Genomic DNA, 22,710 nt, shown 5'->3' on the forward strand with positions numbered 1-22,710 from the left:
GGACTCAGCCCAGGAGAAGGAATTTGTTACAACAGCTTATTCCCAGAAAACTCGTTACCTGTCTCTTCCAAGGGCAAGGCAATGGAAACGTCCCAATGGGCTGGATCCTGCCTGTGGGTGCCAGATGGACCAGGCTATGTGTCATCCACTTCTTTTCTCCAACATTTGCACCTAATTATTTCTTCCACTACAGTCTCCATTGTCTTAGCCATTTTCAAAGCTCCCAGCGCAGGACTTCTTCCATCTCAGGACAGCTTTCTGCATAGCCTATCCCTAGGGATCTTCTCAGCACGAGGGATTACATTAGCCTAGTGCTCACTGTTTTTAATTGGCTAAATCTCCACAAGTCATCTTGAAACAATATACTGAAATTAGTCTTACTGTGCTATTTACAGCCATCTGAATCTTTTTTATGTTTCTTATGTCACGCGGCACAAATATTTGTTTTCTCAATGATAAAACAAGATGACAGACCAAGAGCTAATAAAGAGGGATTGTCAAACCATGGAAGTTATGAAAAGAACCTCATAGTGTTCGCCTTTCCTCATATAATGGAGATTTGATGGTAGAATTCATATGACTTGAATACTGATGTGAAAGGGCACAGCTTGTTCTGAAGGTACATGCAGAGAAAAAGAAAGGGGGTATCAAGAATGTAGATCTGCTCAGAGAGCAAAAAGATATAGGCAGAAAATTTCTGTGCAAAATAAAAGAAAAAGAGATGGAACAGTAGGGCAGCACGGCATCTTATCTGGCTTGCCAAACCATGGACATAATGCAGATGGAGCCTTTTTTTTCCTCAACAGTTTAAGAGTTGTCTAAAGGAGAAGAAGTTAGCACGGAACCAGCTTGATTCAATTGATGATACTGTTAATGAAAGACAGAGTTTACAAAACTGTTCTTTTTAAGAAGAAGATTTGTAAAGCTGCAAACAGTGATGGATCCCATTGCCATATTTTTCATTTTGTTGTCTCCCCCAATATCAAACCAGGAACAACATAGGAGAGAAAGACACTGTTGCCCGCATCCACTAGAGGAAGACAGTTTGTCCTTTCTTAAACTGTCCTTGTAGAAATGTCAAGCTTTTCAGGAGAATCCAATAGAAAAACATTTCTGAAGCAGCTACACCCTGAAGAGACTCCAATTTCTGTCACTGGAGGCTTTTAACAGATAGTGTTTTACACTGCATTCAAAATAATGAGAAGCAATTACACAGCCAGTTACCACTTTTCAGCTGACAAGTGGCAACAGGCCCCATGGCTTGGTAGTTTTCTGTACCTGGGAATGCCCAGAAAGAGCAGCTTCATGGACAAAGAGTTTATTGGAAATCTTTGGATTGAGTAAATATTTCTAGCTCTTAGTTTGAAGTCAGTGGGGCTTAATTTAGGATGACATAGTAACAGTCACATCAACCAATACACAAAACTTCTGTGGAATAACAGCATTCATGCCCCTGAAGAACTGAACTCTGAAAATGATCTCCTGACCTGAGTGGTCTCAGTGACCCTTAATTATGCAGTGATATCAACAGAAAGATCATTCTTCTATTTCCATGGTAACGGTACCAGCGAACAGCAAAGCTATCAAGGTCAGGCGTATAAACTGAGAACGAAAAGTAATTTTCTGTAATGGTTCATACGAGCCTTAACTGCAGCACTGCCAAATAAATAGCCATATACTTGCTTGATTGCCTGCCTCAAATGTACGTAAAGGGGGAAAAAAGAATTGCCAGATTACAACTACAATCACACTGCCTTGCTGCATGGTTTCTAAACTGCTTGCTAGTGACTGTTGCTTCAGAGGATAACACGAACTGCAGAAAAGCATTGAGCTGTGCAGTGCCGTAATGTGAAGAACTCAATTTCTTATTAAGCTGGTTTTAAAGAAATGAGGCAACATATGGTTTTTATTGTGTTTATCAAAGTTAATGTCATAGCTGACGCTGTATTACTTACAAAAAGCCCAGCAAGAGGTCATAAAAATTCCTCCAAAATATTTTCCAGCTTGTTGAAATAAAAACATTTTACTGATGGGTTCGATTCCCACCTTCTCTAAGGTCCTACCTGCAAATGGGAAAGCCAGAACAATCTACGTGCTTTCCTGCTAACCTTCTTTCCAAAATGCCTATAACATCTCTGTAGGTAATGGCACATTATTATGTAAATGAAGACAGTATCTAAAAGTTTGGAAGGACTTTGGATTCTAAAATAGGACATTTTCTTGGTTGCCATTACCCATATTTTTCATTTATTTTCTTTATTTTGCGAAAGCATTGTCGGGAAAATACGTAAATCACACTTAGCTGAGAGCTGTGTCACACTGGGTAGTGATTTACATGGCTGTTCAGAGCTCTGCAAAAGGTGCGTGTTTAAATAAGCGTTTACTTTATGCAATGGTCTAACTATAATATTTGTCTTATTATTCTGCATAAAGCTGACAAAGAATTCTAGGATTATAAATTAGGCCAAGGACATAAAAGCAGCAGCAGCTCAAGCAAGCTCTTGCAGTTATTGCTGTTCACAGTGAGTCGTACCATTTCATGATGAATGACCAGCATTTAATTGTTACTCTGGTACCAGGCATAAAGCTATGAGTAATTCACCATCCTCCTCCTACTGGGATTTTTATGGCTTAAAATCAGGTATTAAAAGATTGAAATCTAAGAGAAATTAGGGCATTTTTAAAACAGAAGAATGCGCTCTCCGAAGCACTTCTTCACTGCAGATTGTCAGAAGTTGACATTTTCTGCTGTTTTAAGTCTAATAAGCACCGGGGCTGAAATCTATAGTGGTACAAAGAATAGTTAAACCCCACCAGAGTCATCTTAGGCTCATGATGTCTCTTCAGAGACGTGACTTACAAAGCTGGAAAACAGATAGAAAGAGGAGAGGGAAGGAAAGGGAGACTGAGAGGCAGCAGACAGTGAGTGATTTGTCACTAAGGTCACACAGTCAGTCCCCAGCAGACCCTGGCATGCAAGGCAGTGCCCCACAAACTGAATGTTTGTAAATGGAGCCACTCTGGGAAAGAAAACGACAAAACTTCACTCAAAAATGAGCAGTTTTTCAAGTAGGCTCCTGGAGCAGATTTATAGATATTGGTGTTATATTTGCATGAAACAGTTAGTGTTGGGCACTTAGAAAATTCCAATCTCAGAAAGAAAAACCTATTGCTGTCTCCAGGGCTCAGACATGAGGGACACGAGCAGTGTGAATTTTAGCAAAGCTGTCAGTAGTTCTTCTGATTGTTTATCACTGTTAATGCTGTGTCTTTACTTCCCTTCCTAATAAAGAAGAAATTAGCACATGGAGTTCAGAGTTCCTTTGGAGCCCATAATCAACATGTGAGCCCTGCTCACTCTTGAGCAGTAAATCCTATTTAAGGAGAAAAGACAGAAGAAAACCAGCTTCCATAAAGGATGATCTTGGCTCAGAAAAAGGCAAGCAAGAAAAAATAAGCTGTGAAAGGACTCACAGTGTCATCTTGTCCAGTTCAGCCACGAGGCAGGGTCATTTGTCACTCCTGGCATCAGGATTAGCTGTGACAGACATTTGTGCAACCACTTCTGGAAGCTGTTCAAAAGACAAACTCAGCAGCCCTTCAGGTGATCAGCTCCCTTGCTTTGATACTCTCCTTCCACTACTGGAAGTCTGAAATACTTGATTTTTTCATCAGTTGAAGATTCTTCCTATTTCTCCCTTTTTTTGTGCCCTTGAAGAAGTGCCTCTTTCCTACAGAAATGTTTTACATACTTGCAAGCTTTTACCACCCCTCCTGAAACGTGCCTAAGATGAGCCTGAGCTATCATATGGCCTGAAGCCTTTCTTCAGTGCTTCAATTCTCAACTTCTGTACTAAAGGAAGCACTACCATTACTGCCACTATGGTTACTAGAAGATTAGCACTTCCTCATTAATACTCTTATTGCCAGCACTTAAACCCATGTATTTTTAGTCTAAAACGCTGAGTCTAATAAGATACCCAAACTGCATTCATATTTGTCATATTCAATGAGCCAAAAATTTAATTTTGTTGAAGACATTATCATTGGCAGTAGCACGTCGGCTCACTAATTGTCATTGCTTAGTACATCCCTTTTAATTATTTCCTTTATTGCCAGTCACTCTCCTCCTTCCAAGAATTTCCGTAAGGCACATCGCTCATCCTATTTGAAGCCACGTACAATGAACGTGATTTCTTACAGTTATAAATTGTTAAGAAAGGATTGCTGAGGGCAGATCCAACTTGCCAAACTGTTCTTTCTAAATGATGGCTCTCCCTCAGCAAACAGGAAAAGCTCATTTCTCTTTTGACAGAACAGAGAGAAGCAGAGCACCGTGTCTCTCAGGGTTAGAGCTACTGTGTGTCAGCAAGGCATAGGAAAGATTTTCTAGTGCTATGGGTCCGGAATCCCCGTGGACTTTTAGAAGAGTTTGACAAGATTATGACTTTTTTCTCATCCTTGAAGGGAGAGGGGAGAAAAAGAAATTCTCTAATGGTATTGCAAAAGGGTAGAATTTAGTTATGTAGAGAAGTTCCGGTATCTTCTTGTTAGGAGAGCTCTCATGAGAGCTTCAGGTTATGTGTCATGATTGACAAGTGCATTCTCCAAAAATGAACAGCTGGAAATAATCCTTAGAAAGAGAAATCCTTGCACTGCAAATGGCATGAAACAGGCACTGGGTTGCAAGAGGAAAATGCAACTAACACACAGTTCCTCACAGAATAAAGCCTTACATTAAAAGCACTAAAGTTAGCAGCTCTGACTTGGAAGAGTGTTACCTGAGACAAAAGGTGACTGGGCTGAAAGGCAGGCAGTATTTCTATGAACAGTGTAAAATGCTGATGTGGAGTTGTGGCATGGAATGGATCATTGATTAAACGGGTGAGCCATTTGCCACAGCGCATTCAGTGTGCTGCGGAATATAATAGATGGCTTTGCAAAGTGCTTTGGAACGGTCAATTACATGCTTAAACTCTACAGATGTCTGCAGCATCATGAGTTGCTGGCAGACAGCCCTCGTGTATTTGGATCTGTCAAAGGGAAAATTTTTCTGTGCAGCTTTTTCCCCCCCCAGATAACCAAAGGAAGGAACAGACTTGCAGGAAACTTACATACCCTGTTTTCGGGTACACCCAAGGTGGCTTATGCTACCTTTGAAAATGCAGAATGAGCTGACACAAACTTACTGCAGATCTAAGGTCTATGAAAATTGCATTGCAACCCCTGTAATCCAGGAGACAGGTAACCCAATAATCAGTCATCATACCTGTGACAGGCTTAATCGGGGAAGAGTTCTCCTCTTGGAGTTTATTACATTTTATTACAAATGTGCACATCTTTAAAGCACTGTCACATTAGGCATCTTTTCTCACTGTAACAGAGAAGTAAATTCCCAAGTAAACACAGCACTGGGGCTTTGGAGGGGTAGAGCAGGAATAAGAAAAACACCTATTTTATTCCTAGCCAGAGGAAATGGATGCACTGAGAGAGGAATTAAGATTTTACACAGCAGGAATACGGAAAAAAAAAAAAAAAAAAGTGTTCAAATGGTCCATAACTCAAAAAAGTAATCATTTGCTTCTTCAAGCACGTGAGCAATTCCATTAAACTAATCTGATTTAATTGCATTTAGCTCAGAGAGAGACTGCTTGTGTGCTTAAACACAAACATAGAATGAATTGTTTCCTGAAATGAAAGTCCAGTCAAGAAGAATGGATAATACAAACAAATGTGAATATGCATTTACATTTTTCAACGTGTTTGATTCAGTATTCTTTATAGTAAAACATTCAAATTAGCCTTTTGGTGGGAAATCTGTTCCCTGGCTGCAAAACATTCTCATAATGCAACATCTAAATTAGTTACCACACAGCGTTATTTTACTGAGAGTCAATAGCTCACCTGGCAAAGAGCTCAAAAACAATCCATCTCATCTAAAGGAAAAAGCTTATACAAGACTGTGTTCTGTATGCCTCAGAAAACAGTACAGAAACCATGTTCTGCAGTGAATTCAAGTAAGAAATAGGAGCTCTTAGTAATTCCTTGCTCACCTCTTACCAGCAATCTGCTTTTGCAGTATTAGTTTCAGGTGATAAATAAGTGACCATTCACACACACGCACTAATTATACAACATCCAAATATCTACTACCAGACTTCCACGGGAGTCTGTTATGTGATCGTATATTGTTTAATGAATTGCGTTAATTTTTCCTTAAGTTATTGTGAGGCTTGCTTGTTTGTTTTAAATTATGTATCACAGACTTTACTCCTTTATGCTTCTTCAATTTAGGCTGGATGTATTATTATTTTCTTTTAAAAAATAACAACAAAGAAACACGTCCACATCTGCCTGTATCTCCAAAAACAGGGGAAAATGATCAGCAAAATGTTGTCTGATATCTTCATTATGACTACAGACCTACATCAGACTACAGACAACATCAGAACCTGAAAAGGTCAATCAGCCCATAATGTACAGCTCTTTATTCTGAGCGGAATGTGAATTGGGAAGATCATGAATTAATTAATTTTATGATATAAAAGAATTTTGTTAACGCTTTCCTCGTTTGCTTTGGCTTTTTAACATGAAGTTTATGAAGGCTCTGCCTTCAGAGCTGAGCCCTGGCTCATCCTGATGCAAATTCTGTGGTCATATTTGAGTCAGCATTTAAGAGGACCTGTTGCCACACAGAAAATCAGGAACAATTACTCTAAATAATCACATCAGTTTATTGCTGTCTGTTGCCAAGAGAAACAAGTCCTTGTTCATAATATCCAATCGCGTTGCCAAGTAACTTAATCTTTAGGGAAACTAAATACGCTCCAGCACTAACACTAATCTTACAATAAATATCTTCTCTAATTGATATCATGGCTCATAACTTCATCTTTGTTCTGACAGTTTACTAAGGTAGTCTCTGTTTAGTCACAGCCTGATGACCTCGAGGTGTGAGTTATGACACTGGACTTGATGGTGCTTGTGGGGTATCTGTGTTGGGGCCAGGCAACTTGGGTTTCTCTCAGATTCACTGGAGAGAAAGCAGAACCTTTAAGGCAGGTGTGTCAAGTAGACGAGATGGACTGCAGGGCAGAAACACGCATTTCTCCAGTGATAGGGAGGGCAGGTGAGTAGAGGTTTCTGATTTGAGGTGCTCTCCCACTCGGGTTGCCAGCAGAAATGGAAGCCAGAGCTCTTCAATGTGATAAAACTCTTCCTTTGGCCAGAAAGGTTGGCAAGATACAAGCCTGATGATGGGCCAGATCCATAAACGTGCAGGCTGGGGTTTTCAAACCTGAATGCCGGCAACTGCTTTTTGTTTGAACTCGGCAGCTGCTGCAAGGGTGAGGTCTGTTAGGTGCTTACAGCAGTAGTAAATATTGGCCTGAGTTACCAAGGAGAGGCAGCCAACACCTCTCTTACACTCCCATCACAGCACTTCAGTTGCTCTTTAGCCAGTTTTGCAATGCCTTTGGTTCGTTACCACTTGTAACCTTCAGAGCCTCCACTGTATCATCTAAATTGTTGCAGACAGAAACTTAGTGTTTCTTATTTCGCTTTCCACTTAAATTTCACTCCAGCTTGAAAAGAATGTGCTGAAGTATCTCTTTCACTTGCAAGTTTATTGGATTGAGCAGTTCTCATTTTCTTTATTTTGTCTTTTGCTTCTTTTGCTTTACGAAACAGTGACTACAGCCCTAAAAACCCCCTTTCTCCCTATGAAACACTTCGCTACAGCAAAGAACTAAGACATTGTGACAAAGTACATTCCTGTCTCACCACAGTCATGTTGTGCCATGTTAATTTAGATGTTTCCAAGAAAAGCTTGATAAATTCTTTCTAACATATTCCATTTTCCCCCATAGCTAATGTCAACTGAATAGCCCTAACCAGATGAGTGCCTGACAGGCCCTTTGTTTAAGGCTTGTGGTGCACGATGCAGTTTGTGATCTTCAGTGATTTCTCCCTAAGCCAATTGCACTTGTTGATTCAAAAACCACCTCATGGTTCTTGCTGACAGCAACTTGACAGGAACTGCAGGGTTATTGCATTTGTCTCATTTCTCTGTGCTGTCACTGGTTCCTTTTGCTGCGCTTATCCCCTCTCATTTGTTAACAATCTCTAATCAACATCTGGGATTCTTCAGTGGTTGCAGGCATTTTCATTTCAGCACAAAAACCATTTCCCAACCAGCTGTCAGAACAGAGCCCACTCTTCTTTTGTTCTCTTCCTTTTTGGAAAACAGTACTGGGGGCAGAATTAACTCACACCAGACACAAACTGTTCTCACCTGTATAAGGATTACTGATGACAAGAAAATAGATCTAGTGCTACAAAGCCCTTCTTTTTCTTTCTTTCGTTCCAGCAGGTACACTGGTTACTTTTTCCATGGCATCCTCTGTACAGGAAATTCTAATTCAGCCTGCCTCACTGCTACGTCGAATCAGGTTGTTAAGAATCTCTAAGATCTGATTTGTATAGCAATTTATGCTGTTCTCCTTTCAAGTTTCTGAGGACCTATTTATGTAATGATATCTACAGAATAAGAGCTATTCTGTATGTTCTGTTTACTTTTCGATCTATCTTATTCAATCGATCTGTTTTTATGAAGAAAACCTTATTCATGACTGTTGTCACATACAGCTTCTCAGTAGTTATTGGGTCAAATCCTAAAACTGTGCTTCAGAAATACCTGGCACAAGGAGCATCTCTTAACGAGGTTCATGGACACTTCACATTTTCAGTACAGAGCTCTACCATTCGCAGTCTATAGCTGTTAATATTTAAACTAAGGGCATGTAAATGCATTTCATCTTATTTCTGGAACAACTATCCTTAAACAGTTTTACATATGTATCCATACATGGCTTTAGGTAAATATATATGTATATTTAGGGAGAGAGAGAGAGAGTAGTGTTCAGGGTAATGTGTGTATTGAATTGGCTCCTCATTGTGGCACAAGTAAGGAAACACCTTACTGCATAAAGCTACCTGTGTAGCTCTTGTTTATGGATGTTCTCGTGTTTTCATAATTCTAACAATGGATACAGATTGTCATTGACAATACACAGTTATTTGCTTCCCAAAGTTCTGAATTTCCTTTGTATTTCTGACGGTCACAGGGACTCATCCAAATCTGAAACGGTTATTTTAATTCCCAGTCCTTTCATTTCACTACAATGTAATTATCGTATAGATTTTTGTGTAGGCTTATTTACTGTTTTTCTTCTCCTGTTGGGAAAGCATACAATAAGTATTCTAGTAGGTATCTATTTCCAATATTGTAATCTTAACGGCATTTTTAAAGTTACGTAAGTAACTCAAGCATAAAAATGATTCCTTATGACACCAATTCAGATTGGTGGCGCCGCACCTTATCACACAATAGTCTGTGACTCAGAAACATTAAGCACAAACCATCAACACATTTTTCCTCTACCCAAGCTATAAACTCCTTGATATATATACGGTGCATTTTGTATTTGGACTAAAGTCTTCAGAAGGTAAAGCAGAAAGTGTAATATTTCGCATTTTACTTTAAATTCAGTGTATTAAGTTGTCTTGTTACTTAACCACGTATAATCCTACAGACTTTAGAAATCAGAATTTGTCCTTTCATATTCAGATGCAGCAATGTATCTACCTTAAATTTCCCCTCTAGCCTCAATAGCACAGTATTTAAGAGATGATACACTCAGAGAAGTCACAATCCCTGGGGGCTCAAAGCACCTTGATATAAAGACATAGTTGAGTTTAAGAACACATTTAAATCCAGTATAAGTCTCTGTGCTTTGCAGTATCAAGAGAGTGTTAAAAATAAGCATGTGCCTCAATATTTTGCTAAACTGGGGCTCGAAACAAGTTTATCCTTTGAAAGAATGGAATAGTTGCAATACCCAAGGACAGATTAATCGTACTGTGTGAGATTTATCTTTAAAAATAGCTGTAAGAGGAAAGTCTCCATTAATAAAAAAGGAAAATAATGGATCAGCAAATGCAGGAGACTGTAGTAAGCAGGAAAACACCTTAACTCATGCCAAACTAAAGGCTTCATCCCATGCTGCATTTGGCTTTCATAAAATATAGGTTAACTGGCTGCATTCAAGCAAATAATGTGCTATCGTTATCATTATTTGCTTGTTATTAAAATGGAATGGTATCAGCGTTCTAGAAGACCATCATACATGTCCTGGGGCTGTGACATGTGTGATTACTAGCTTGTTATAGCAGAATTTGAATATGGGAGACTTACTTGAAGGCATTGGCATCTCCGTGGACTTTATAGTTATCTGCACTGATTCTTGAGATAACTCTTGTAACAGCAATGAGAATACCAATATTGACCTGAAGAAGAAGAAACAAAACTTGATCAGGAAATGAAGAACTGACTGTGTCAGAGGTACAGAGTGCCCTCAGAATTCACTGTGCAAATGCAACACAAAATAGAAGCTTTACCTGATGCTTTTATTTAGCATAAGAGAGAGGTTTCCTGTTTTGGACTGGTATAGTTTGACATTTGTTAATGGATTTCCCTCTCCCCTAACTGGGTACTTAAAGGCAGCTTGTGTTTTTTTTCTACATTCAGAAACAGCTTGCTTCTTTCAGATGAGGACAGATTGACACACTATTCGCAACTAAAGTGTTCAGGATCCTTACTCTACAATTAAATACTCTGGTAATATACCACCAGGTGACAAATTAGACAAGAACATCAGTGAACAGGGGTCTGTCTGTGTCTGCATGCTCTTTGGTTTTGTCCTTTCATATGCACAAGCTTCAGAAAACACCTTTCTCACTAGACTTAACAATGTAGAATTCTTGTTTCTGACCAAAGTCTGCTTGCAGCTTAAGCATGAGATTATTTTAAACGAGCAATGAGAAAAACATGTTAAGCCTGAACTCTGCTCTCCAAAAACTGTACATGTTTTGATGTCAGGGATGAAAAGAATTCCCACCAGAAACCCAGGAATTCTTGAAACGACTAACACTGAAAAGGTGCAACAAAGGGAAGTTTGCTCCAGAGTCACAGGTGAAGAAAGAAAGAAATCTTCATCATTCTAAGGAGATGTGGCACAGACTGTCTTGTTTTGCAAAAACCTCAGTTCTAAAGAAAAAAGAGAAGGAGAGAGAGACTATGAAGGTGAAAGACCCCTGTCCCTTCTTTCTGTCCAAAGTTACACATCAGCTACAAAGCTGATATTTGGCACCAAGAAAAAGGAAAGAACAAAGCTCTCTTAAACTAACGTATAAAAAGAATTCATTATAGCACTACTGCTCAGTTTAAACTGAATCGTCATAATAAATTCTAAAATAAAATTTAAAATTTGGGGATCGTGGGGGGTGAGGTAAAAATGATGAAGTTTGGTGATAGTTGTTTTTGTGGCATTTTTAAATTTCATGACCACTTCTTCACTTGTAGGTTTCTCAGGGCAAATCATCACCTGGTGTAAGATGTGGGGACGGATGTGGTACTTTGTTTCTGCCTTGGCTTTTTAGCCCACACATAGAATTCCTTGTAGAACAAAACTGTTTTTCAATTATGAGAGTATTCGTTGTTCAATCGGTTTTACAGAGATTAATAAGAAGTGAAATTGAATGCTCTTGTGATCATTTTCCCTATTCCCACCAACTCATATATTGAAAATATTTTTAGCATCTCTTTGAGGCAGTAACAAGCATTTCTGAAAAACCCATTTATATGCTAAATATGCATGTTGACTGAAGCAGCAAATGATGAATATGAACAAGTTGTGCTTCCTTTTCTTTCTTTCCTCTTCCAAACTATCCAGTTTTTTGCTGCTTGTCCACCAAGCAATGCTCTGCGGCTCTTCATTCGAATTTCACAGGAATTCTGTACCCTTTACTTCTTCCCCAGCAAATTATCTTTCACAAGCCCTGTTTGGTCCTTTATCCATAGAATCAGCCTCTTCGTCTGACACTTTTTTGCAGATGTCTCATTGACAGCTCAAGTTCAACTGCTGCATGAACCCTTTTTCCGATAACTGCAAACAGCGCTCCTGCCAAGCTCACTAGCACTTAACCCCAACCCTTTCTTCCATTCCTAATTCTTGTTAGACAAACTGTCCTAGATTTTACTTTTTGCACAGCGTTCTTAAAAATACGCAGATTGTGCAATAAGAATTGGAAAAAAAACTGAAATAATAAATTCCAGTGAAGTCAAGATGAAAGGATGAAACCTCATTCCTCAAATTCTGAATTTCCTGCATCTTACCAAAGTCAACAAGAGCTATAAACAGCAACAAAGGCATACTCAGATTCTTGCAGACTTTCACTCAAACTGGAAAAGAACCCTAGGAAGTGGTTATCAAAATATCACAAGCGAGATGGTCTCCAAGGGGACAGAAACGAGATGGTTTGCTATAGCACAAACAGTTTAGCATTTCCAGATTAATTTTAATTTCTTATGTAAAAATAAATGAAAATGGAAATGAATTTACTTTATATTTTGGCTTGTCTAAAGTTGAAAGGTAAAAAGACCTTGAGCTCCTCCTCTTGTGCAGTCAGTGTAATCATATCCCTTCCAGCATTCTTTAGTTAATTATTTACAAGACGTGACGGAAGCCCTTTTATCTGGCTGTTGATAAAAATAAGGTACGTGTAAAATTAGCAACCAACCCTTAGACTCAAGTCCCAGAGATCTATGTTTAAATTTCCTAAAGCACTTGAAAATTTCTGTTTAGATATTTTGAGAAATTAAAGTATTCTCATTCAGTCTAAATAAACAGGCTAGCTATGAATGTCTTCTTTTGTTAATGTTTCAGTAAGCAAAGCATGGAGATATTTCCACTGTCTTTAAATGGGAAACCAAAACCAAAATACAGCTACTGAATTGTTCCTCCCAGTGATTTTTGATTTTTTTGGCATTTGAAATAAATGCTTAAACAATAACTTTAATAGGGGAATGATTAGTTGATGAAGTAGTCATTATTTTTTAGCATATATCAGAATGTGCAAAGTAGGAGAGCAAACATTTAAATAAGAGAACTGTATTCAGCTTCTATCTCTTACTTTTCTGAAAGGCCGGACTGCCTGCAAGTTGCAGTTATTTTTCCTTAAAAGTACACAAGAACATGGAACTGAGTCCACTCTATCAAGTACAGCTAATAACAATAGCACGTTTCCTAACTCACAGGACTCCTTTCAAGGCAGCTGGTCCGACCTCAGGAACTCACAACTCTCTGTGAAACTGGCAGGAGCTGCCAGTTCCCATTATGGCAGGCTTGATCCAGAGCCCACCAGAGCCCATGGGAAGATCCCAGGAGCATCAGGGAGCTCTGGCTATCCCTTGTAACAGCCTCACCTGACTAAAAATTGTTGGATCGAGCAGAGAGTTAAATGAGTAAAAAGAACTCTTTCAATGTGAATATTTCTTGTCAGCATTTCTTTGGGTCATATTTTTGGACGTGGAAAAACACAAAGTGCATGAGCCAAACTATCAGCAGTTCTAACACCTGATGCCTTTTCTCAGCTGCCGCAGTGGGATTTCTTGAATATCTCACTGGAGAAGCAGAATGAATGCAGCAAACAATGTGGTGAGATGACAGAAGGACTTCCTCTCACTTCTTTTTTGAGGTTTTCACTCAGATTCCTTCCAGTTCTCATGAGATTTTTGTTGTTTCTTTAGCACAGTGCAGGAATCCCATGAGTAAAGCCCTCTGATGCGCTGTGTTTCATCCTGGCCAAGAAATGGCTTGGCAGCACAGAGGAAATACAATTTTTAAAACACGGATGAAGCATATTGCCTTAATTAAATCTACTGAGCAGCTTTCCTCTGAAACCATAAACTATTTTAAGCTCCACTTCAGTTTTGGACAGTGGTACGGGGAATTAGATCTGTTTCTTCAAGTCTGAGATTTAACGTATTCTCTGACAGTGCAAGTTACTCTAATCTCTACCATGACATCATTAATAGCACGCCAGCACTGCAAGCTGTTGGAATTGCAGCCCATTGCCAGGTCACATCAGAAATCAGGGAGTGTGATGCATTTCCATACACAGAGTTGTTTAAAGCTGGGGGAATGATTCTGGAAAGCCAAAGGGTCTTCTTGGAATTGTTTTAGATTTCTTGCACATAACTTCCAGTTTTAATTTTTTACAATTTGTCCCATTGTTCTAAAAATCATCTCATATTTTTCATTTGGTGAACTGAGAGGAAATTTAATTTTAAAATAATGAATAAATTCAATTTAAAAATACGAAACTGGCTTATAACTGAGTGCTAATAAGAAAATTAGAGTAGCTTTTCTGCTGTGGTCTGTTCGTTTGTGCTCTGTTTCACCACAGCACTTAAGTATGTACTTGATTTCAGTCACTGAAAAAATCCTACTGTTTCAGCACCTTTAAACATCATCGGTCCAGTTCTGCCATTTTTTCCCATGACAAATGGTGTCTAATAATGGGCATGAGTTGCCACTTCTAAATCACTGGGCCCATCTGCGGAGTAAGATACAATTCAACACACAAAAACAGGCTCAATTCTGCACTGGCACATAAAAGAAGACCATGAGGCTAACAGAGCTTATTAAAGCATGTATGAGCATCATGTGTAAGAGGAGGAAATCTGCTTCCATATGTTTAACACTCATCATAAACAAGTGCTAGTTGAAGCCAGAGATGGCACTCTCAGCCTGGGATTCAGGTTTCATGGTGTCCTATCTGAAGACACAGGCTACAGAGCTAACATCCATACGGCACAGAACCATGGTAGCAGTATGCTACTGATTATGTCCATAAAGAGTTAGAGAGATGTGAAAAATCATCAGGCAAGTAACTGCTTGCAGGGAAAACAATAGAAGGAACTTAGAACCCGAACCCAATCTTCCTCCAGCAATGGATTGCTCACTGTAGCATACCCAATGCTCTGCATACACAGATGCTTTCAGTAGAATCTCCTTCATTCTGCCATATCTATGGATAGACACCAAGGTAGCAGATGGCTGATAACAAACAAAGCGTTCTGCCAGAAGCTCTTACTGTCTTGTTCCAAAAATTCAGGTGCTTCGTCAAGTTTTGTTTTTTGTTTTGTTGCTGTTGTTTGGCTTTGAAGACGTATTTTCTTAGGCATTCAACACTGGCTGAGGTTAGGCTGGCTTTCAAATGAGTTGTGGCAGTTTTCATGGGAAGTCGCCTTACAAGGATGGTATTGAGGTTTGGTGTTGTGGTTGGGGGCGGGGGGATCCGAAGTGGATGTGGAGATTCAGGTAGAATTCCAGAGCGGTACGCATGGAAGGAACTATTTATTTCCTCATATTCCTCAACTTTGGGTATGAATCCATTTAGGACTGGGAGGTTCTGCAAATTACTCCCTAGAAAAGTATGTGTGAGTATTCTTTTCCCAGTCACACTCCTACCACATCATTCTGTTTTAAGGCTCCGTGATGTCTGTATCGACTGTGAGGCTGCAGCAGGACAAAAGCAGACTGGGTCTGCCTATTCTCTAGTGAGTGGGAGCTGAAAGGAGCAGGCCCCCTGTTTTCTTCACAGTATAATCCCTTTTCTTGGCAGAGATAAATTGTGCATAAAAGTAGTCAAAAAACCGCTTTTTGAGGCATATTTTCAGAGCTAAACACTAATTCACACAACTAGTGGATAATTTTCTCTTTAAAGAGCAGAGGTACACATGCACACACAAAATAGTGTTTAGCCTTGTTATTTCCCTATAGGTGCTAACGTATTTTTCATCTAGCATATTCAATGCCCAGAGAGAATAATTTGTCAGCCAGCTTGCTGCTGTTTCGCACAGAGAGACTGGGTTTAGACTATTTAACAAATTGCTCTACGTGAATCAACCTTGTGAGCTCATTCTTTTGCAAAACATTTGCATTCCTACTAGAATATAACTTGAGCTGCACAAATATTATATATCATAAGCGATAGCCAGATAGTTAAACCCTTACGCTCATTGGCAAGCAGCTACGAATGCAAATTACAGAGGGCTGTGCTCACTCAGGTGAGTAAGTGCTCCACTATCCAGCATGTTTTGATTAATATCATCTTTGGACAGCAGCTGGGAAAGATTGGATTTTACAAGTTGCATGTCATTTCCTCCTCTGCTGCTGAATAACATCCAGAAAGCAAATGCTAATGTGAGAGGAGATGTTCAAACATTACGTTATTTTAATTGCTCTCCAGTCATCAATATCCACACAACTTTGAATGTAAACTCACATACAGAAGGTCAAAGGTTCTGGCAAACAAGATAATAAGCTTGTCAGAACACAGTTCAGAGCTGTTTAGCCAACCCTCATCCTGTGATCAACATTTCTGATTTACATTCATATGGTTTCCCTCAGAAAAAAAAAAAAAAAGAAATTCTGTGCAGGGATTTCCACTGTTGCCATTAATCATTTCATTAAAACACTAACATGAGGCAATTTCTGCCACACTCACATAGCAACTGTTTCCATTGTTTTTTATATATGTTTATACAGCCTCCTTTTTCAGAGCCTATCTCTCAAGTGGAATACACTGGGCTAAGAGCTGCTGGTTTTGTTGTCTCCAAGCCAATGCTAGAATGTGAACCCAGGTGCAGTATAAAATGAGCTGGGATGGTACTGGTCAACCAAAGAGGCATCCTGATTTTTCAGATCAGTGGGTCTCTTCCATGTTCATGTTCTCACTCTTACATTATAAATTGCAGCAAAAATCGTAGATAATGTGATCAATAACAGTAAAGGAAACGGTGTTGTAGGAGGAGAAATCTGCTGAATCCCTACAGGCCCCTGACTCCTTAAGCAGTCAGCATGATTGAGCCACAATGCACTGTAATTTTATGTGTAGGTATAATTAAATCGCTGTAGGGCATCTATGTCCCAGTATTGCAGTCATGAATGTGCATGCTCCTCTGGAAAATGGTGTTCATTGCAGCTGAAAGGTGTCCTGGTAGCCGTCCCAGCCCTGTCTCAATTGGCCCAACAAACTGCCACAACCAACATCCAAATCCCAGTGCAGAAGAGCACAAAGACATTATCACTGAAAGAAGGCAGATGTAGAGGCCACTTGTTACCTTCCCCAGAGAGGTGACAGCTCGAGCTGTTGGTTTATTGCATTTCTGCCAGCTGCTGACTGCTTGCAAGCCCTGCTGAACATCATCTTCACTGCGGGCATCAAGCTTTCACCCAGAAAAGTGAGATCTCTACAAGCAACAGCTTCAAACACCCTCCAGCTGAGTTCTGTTCTGTGGCTGACAGACATCCAGTATGAAAACAGCAGCCAGGGGTTTACCTACCAGAATTACAAACAACGCCGGTGCCACAAAAGCCCAGATTGCTCCGTTCTCTAGGGAAAGCCAACAGCTGTAGAGAAAAATAGAGTGATTTTAGGCAAAACACACAAACATTTCATAAGTAATGTTCTTGATTGAACAAGAGACTAAAAGTAAGTTTAAAAACATTGATGCATTTTAAAAGCTAGAGCCCTCAAATTCTGATGCAAGATCTCATTTAGATTTGATCTCATTTAGACCTTTCAAAGAGTCAGGGACAGCTACCTGCCTCAGCAGGCCTTTAAATAGCATTAGGGGCAGAAAGACAGGAAGAAAGGAAAGGTTTTATTTGTTATTGGTTGTTCCTGCATCCACTGAAAGCACTGCCTTTGTAGCAAGAGGCAAAACTAAGCCTTTTCTTACTTGCCCAGCTGGGGATGGGCAGGAGGTGGGAAAACACACGGTCATACTTCTTTCTTACAGCAGAGGCAATGTAGGCTGGTTAACCACACACAGCAAACAGCCCCTGCTGCAGAACTTTCTCGTACATATTGGCAGAATTGAATCCTGTGTTTTTTTCTCAGATAATTTTGCTTTCCTTTTTCCAATTTAGATTGGAAGGACATCGATTTTCTTTCTTTAAATATCAATTCTAAATCTGCGGATGCTCAACTGCAGTTTTCTTCAAGAAGCCAAATATCTTTAACTAATATCTAAGTTGAATATCTTAGTTGAACATCTTTATTCCCATCTTTTCAGAATCCTTCAGCCCCAGCTTTATTCTATGTGTGAGTGAGCACAGTGCTCCCATTGGGTGCCCGCTATTGGAAGCAGTGACGTCTGCCCATCCTCCTGCACCTCCAGAACAGTGCAGAGCTGCAGCCCTGCTCATAGACCAACGAGTTTTTCTCTCCTGCACATTTTTCATCCATGCAATACCTGACATGGAGACATGTTCATACTCACTTGTCACTTTCTCCATAGCTGTCCAAGGACGATGTTGCAGAAATTACACAAATCACCAGCGGGCAGCCTGTGAAAAGGCAAAGGTTGTGATAGTTCCAGTAAACCCTGCAAATTCAGCCGACCTTTGCTTGGACAACAGAGCAAGTCAGAGCAATTTTAGAATTAAATCTAACTTCTTTTGCAGCTGTTTAATGCAATATATTTTAATCAATTAATGTTGGACAAAGAAATTGACTTTTCAGTAAAGCACTAATTTAACAAGTAAACTGAATTAGTGCTAATTTCATTGAGAATCGTAACTCTTTTTCAGCTCAGTAGGTTTTTTATAGTATGATTTCTGTCTCTCGCTATTTGAACAGTGATATTCTGTGGAGCGATACCAAGTTTATTTGTACCACTTTCCCCCCAAGTAAGCTCATCTTGCTCAACAATTCAGAAACAAACTGTAAAACAGATGAGTTTCTTATAGGGATACCAGACTAGAAGGTGAGAAGACAGAAACAGTGACCTTCAGTTGCCTAGAACATTGTGCTCAGTGCTTAAAAGCAGTTATGAATGGAGCAAAGCAAATTAGGATCCCACTCAGGTGTCAGACCAATATTTATTTTAATATAACTATGTAACTACCCAGCAAGATTTCTGAGCTTAAAGTAGATGATGTTTCCAGATAGGTTTAGAAAGCTCCAGCATACAGCATCCAGTGTGGTGAAAGAGTGCTTGGGGGGGATGACGTGGGGATTATCCAGAGGCAGAAGAATATGGCCCTGCTGCCAGGGGTGGCTGTGTGCCGCTGGCCTCAGCACTGTCCTGTTGTGCCACTTACAGCTTTCCAGGCAGGGAACTGGAAAGGGAACGAGGGCCTTTTTGCCAGCAGTTCTGAATATAGGGAAACCTCATCCCTTTAAATATTAAATGATCATCTGTTAATCCCTGTATGATTTAATAAAATGTGAAGGTTTAGGTTTCTGTCATCTTGTGGAATTTAATAACCATGTCCCAGACAGAGTATTATACATGATAGCTTGAGGTTTCAGTTTTCTTTTAAATTCTTCAGGGTTTCTTCATGAGGTTTTTACAAAATTCTCTGACAAGCAATTTCTGCTTCAGCTTTACTGATTGTTCTCATAATCTTGTTAATCATCTTCACAGAATTCTGCAGAACTTTCTGGTGGCTACATGAGCTACTTGGGCTAAAAGTCCTTTGGTGTGCCCTCATATCCCTGACCACAGACACTGTTGGTTGGTACAGTTTATCTTCTGATGCTGTCTTCCTTCAACAAGCAAGCTCTGTCTGTACGTCACAGAAGCTCTAACTCTCCTCTGCACTTCTACTTTGCATTTTTTTCCCAAAAGCCGGATATTCAAAGGATTTACTGTGACATCAATTTTAAATGGCAGCGAAGAGGAAAATTAAATACAAAGTTCTTTTAGAAGATAATAAAACTTACGCAGATGAAACACAGAGCAGTCATCTGCATAAAAAGACCTGTTAAGACAGGGGTAGTAAAACGTTCTGCAGCTTAAAGTGCAGTGCTTGCTTTTTTCTTTGCATTGACAGGATATTAAATGGTAGATAGCAACGTATGCAGCATCAAGGTTTTGTTACAGTGAAATGTGACCCTTTTTGCATTAAGAAACAATCATTCAATAACTCCATAAAAGTTGAAATAAAACTATATTTAGCCTAGGAGGGTAGTAAGATTTATTCTGGACTGAAGAATCCATATGGATTGTATATTATACACAAAAGTAAATGTGTTTGCTTAATCTTTTGTCAGAAATAATTGTGTAAGAGCTGTGTAGTCTACCCCCATAATAGGAAATGTTGATGTTGTGCTGGCACTGGTTACCATCCATGAGAGAATTACGGTTATGGTTCTTGACTGTATCTGAAAGTTTTCTCAGTTAGCAGATGCTACAAATATGCTCACCAATTCTACCCAGAATTGCTAAATTTATGATGCAATAGACCGTGCATTCCAGAGCACAGGATCAGATGAAAATGTTCTCACACACATTTCTGGCAGCTGATCTATGGCAGCGGTGTCATCTGTGTCTCTGTAGTCCCAGTGCAATACAGTGTCACCTTCAAATGGGACAAATAATTCCACACACCTCCCTGTGCTGCTGTAGCTTGTCCAGGTCCGCAGGCCATCTAATTTAAAGCTACCTCTTAAACTAAGAATCAAAATACAGCCTGCAGAGAGGGCATAAACTCAGAGCGGCTGAGCACAGGAAGCCCAAAAGCCCCATCTTTGCTCAGATAGAATTCTTCCTGTGCTGAATTTATCAGCCCAAATACAGTCTCAAGTGCAAAACCTAAAACGAACATGAGAGAGATTACTAGTTTCCTTCCTTTTCTTCAGCATTAAACTTCACATGTAATCCATTTGCTTTACGTTTCTGAGGCACTAGTAATAAATTAAATGGACACAAATGAAGTATATTTCTTTCTAATACTTAAAAGATGTAATTTACTCAGTGTGGAAAAGTATATTCTTCCATCTGTTTTGAGGAAGTTAATTTTGTATGATTTCCTTTTGCTGCCTTATACTTCATCTATATCTATGGATGAATCTGGGACAGCAAATAAGGAAGCTTAGATCTTTTGACAGCTTAGAACAAAATCTCTGTTCTAAAGTGGTCTTCAAAAGAAAGGAAATTGTCAGGAATTGGAAGACAGGTTAAGGTCAAAGTGCTGCAGCAAAATCTCCAGTATCACAGCCCTTATCTTCAGCGTCCTACAGATGGCTGGCTGAGAAGAGCTTTGTTACAGTAAACATACTGTGTATGTTATGCCCAGTCACTGGGGCAATAAAGCATTTTTTTATCCCAGTCAGTCTCAGAATAGTTTTAAAAGTAGAATATTATCACCTCCCTCAAATTGCTCTTTTGAATTACAACTGCAGGCTTTAAGGTAATTTTAGCACCCTTGGGACTAAAGATAATACACAGGAACTTCAATCAACTCTGCATATTTGGTATCCCGTCTCTCTGATTACTGTTAAATTCATTTTACAGGAGTGTTATCTCTCTGGAGCCTCGATAGATATTAGCAGATCAGTGGTAGTCAGTGTGGAGTTCCTTGTTCCCAACTCCTGTCAACTCGTGCCTCAGGTTCCAGCTTGTCATCAATAGTCTCTGCAAACTTTTATATGTATGCATAGACCAGAGCTTCTGCTTAAATAAAAGTAATGTGTCTGAGTTTGTAATTTTAGAACTGAGGCTTCACATTATTCCAGGTCCTATGAGTTTGCAAATGAGTTTGTCAAATGCAGTCAACGTTTCATACGAAAGAATCAACAAATGAACTGCTTTGACTAACATGAGAAGAAATATCCTTTGTTTCTGATTTCTTTTGACCTTTTTAAATCTCTGCAAGAATTAGCCAATCCAAGCTGTAAAAAATGGCCATTCTTATTAGGTACTGGATTATGTGTAGCTGTTGTGGTTGCAGAATGGCACAAGAATGCTTGACTTTCTTTTGACAGCTGTATTCAAGAACAATTTACCCTCATTTCAACAGCCAAACAAAATAATCTTAAGATAAAGGCTTCATAGCCTCTTTCCCCAAACATGTAGAACTTCTTTTAAGATTTGTAAACTATACACATTAAAGCTGAATTCCTTTCTACTCTCAGGAAAGCAAATTGGGATCATAAGATCACTCTTTTACGTATGCTTCTGAATATAATCTTGTTCCACAGTGAAGAGACTGAAAGCAAGCAGCAAATAAATGCTTACCCCATCCAATTCCATAATAATACAAGTGCTTGCTCTCTTCTGACCCAAATACTTTGATCACCATACTGTAGAGGTGAAATCCTTCCACCAGCATCCATGCAAAAGCACTCAGGAAGAAAAAATGAAGGAGAATGGCCAAGATCTTGCAAGGCACCTAAATTAACAACAAAAATTAATAGATTACTTCTTTGCAATGCAGACATATTGCTTTTGTAATTTTAAAATTGCTATTATTTCTTTTTACATTTATACTATATGCTACATCACTGGTTAAAAGCTCTTCTAAAGAGCAAAGCATGAGAGGACTTCATTTTTTTAAGACATTTTGAGATAGTTTCAGAGTAACAGATTTTCTTATCTCACAGAATAAAAATTAAAACCTTACATTGCCAGACATGATGTGGAAAGCAAAACTGATTATTTGTATGTGCATAAGCAATACTGTTACCATAGTCTACAAGATATTTAAGAAGTCAAAACTTCAGTTTCAACCTCTTGTTGCCAAGTCTGTAGTGGACATAAGAGAATCAGAGAAGTGGGAGTACTGTGCTGTCTATGGTGGCATTTTATTCTTTTTGTTGATAGTTTAGGACTTTTTGTGCTAATGAAAATTAAAATCTTAGATCTTGATAGCATAGTGCAATATAAAGACTTCCAGACTTGCACTCAGCTTCTCTGCTTGTACAGGGACATTTCAATGCAAATCCACTGTGATTAGATGTAATAAAAAACAATAACTTTGGTTTTAATTCATGTAAGTGAGATCTGTAAAC

At 39.2% G+C, this 22,710-nt stretch overlaps 1 protein-coding gene across 3 annotated transcripts in view; it reads right to left on the reverse strand.

Moving 5' to 3' along the window:
- Nucleotides 1–22,710, reverse strand: part of ADGRD1 (adhesion G protein-coupled receptor D1) — a 112,980-nt gene that overhangs the window by 15,304 nt on the left and 74,966 nt on the right. For 2 of the 3 annotated variants that reach the window (XM_015878385.3, XM_015878382.3), the window contains 4 exons: nt 21,938–22,091; nt 18,194–18,260; nt 17,252–17,318; nt 10,256–10,347 (listed from right to left, as the gene is read on the reverse strand). In XM_015878385.3, the coding sequence (XP_015733871.2) occupies nt 10,256–10,347; nt 17,252–17,318; nt 18,194–18,260; nt 21,938–22,091 (380 nt within the window). Of the gene's footprint in view, nt 1–9,090; nt 9,235–10,255; nt 10,348–17,251; nt 17,319–18,193; nt 18,261–21,937; nt 22,092–22,710 lie in introns of those variants that run through there. The other variant, XM_085509428.1, reaches the window with a different exon arrangement.

The sequence above is a fragment of the Coturnix japonica genome, chromosome 9 (genome assembly GCF_054131305.1).
Source record: "Coturnix japonica strain WE chromosome 9, WE-NBRP24, whole genome shotgun sequence".
NCBI classification, from domain to species: domain Eukaryota; kingdom Metazoa; phylum Chordata; class Aves; order Galliformes; family Phasianidae; genus Coturnix; species Coturnix japonica.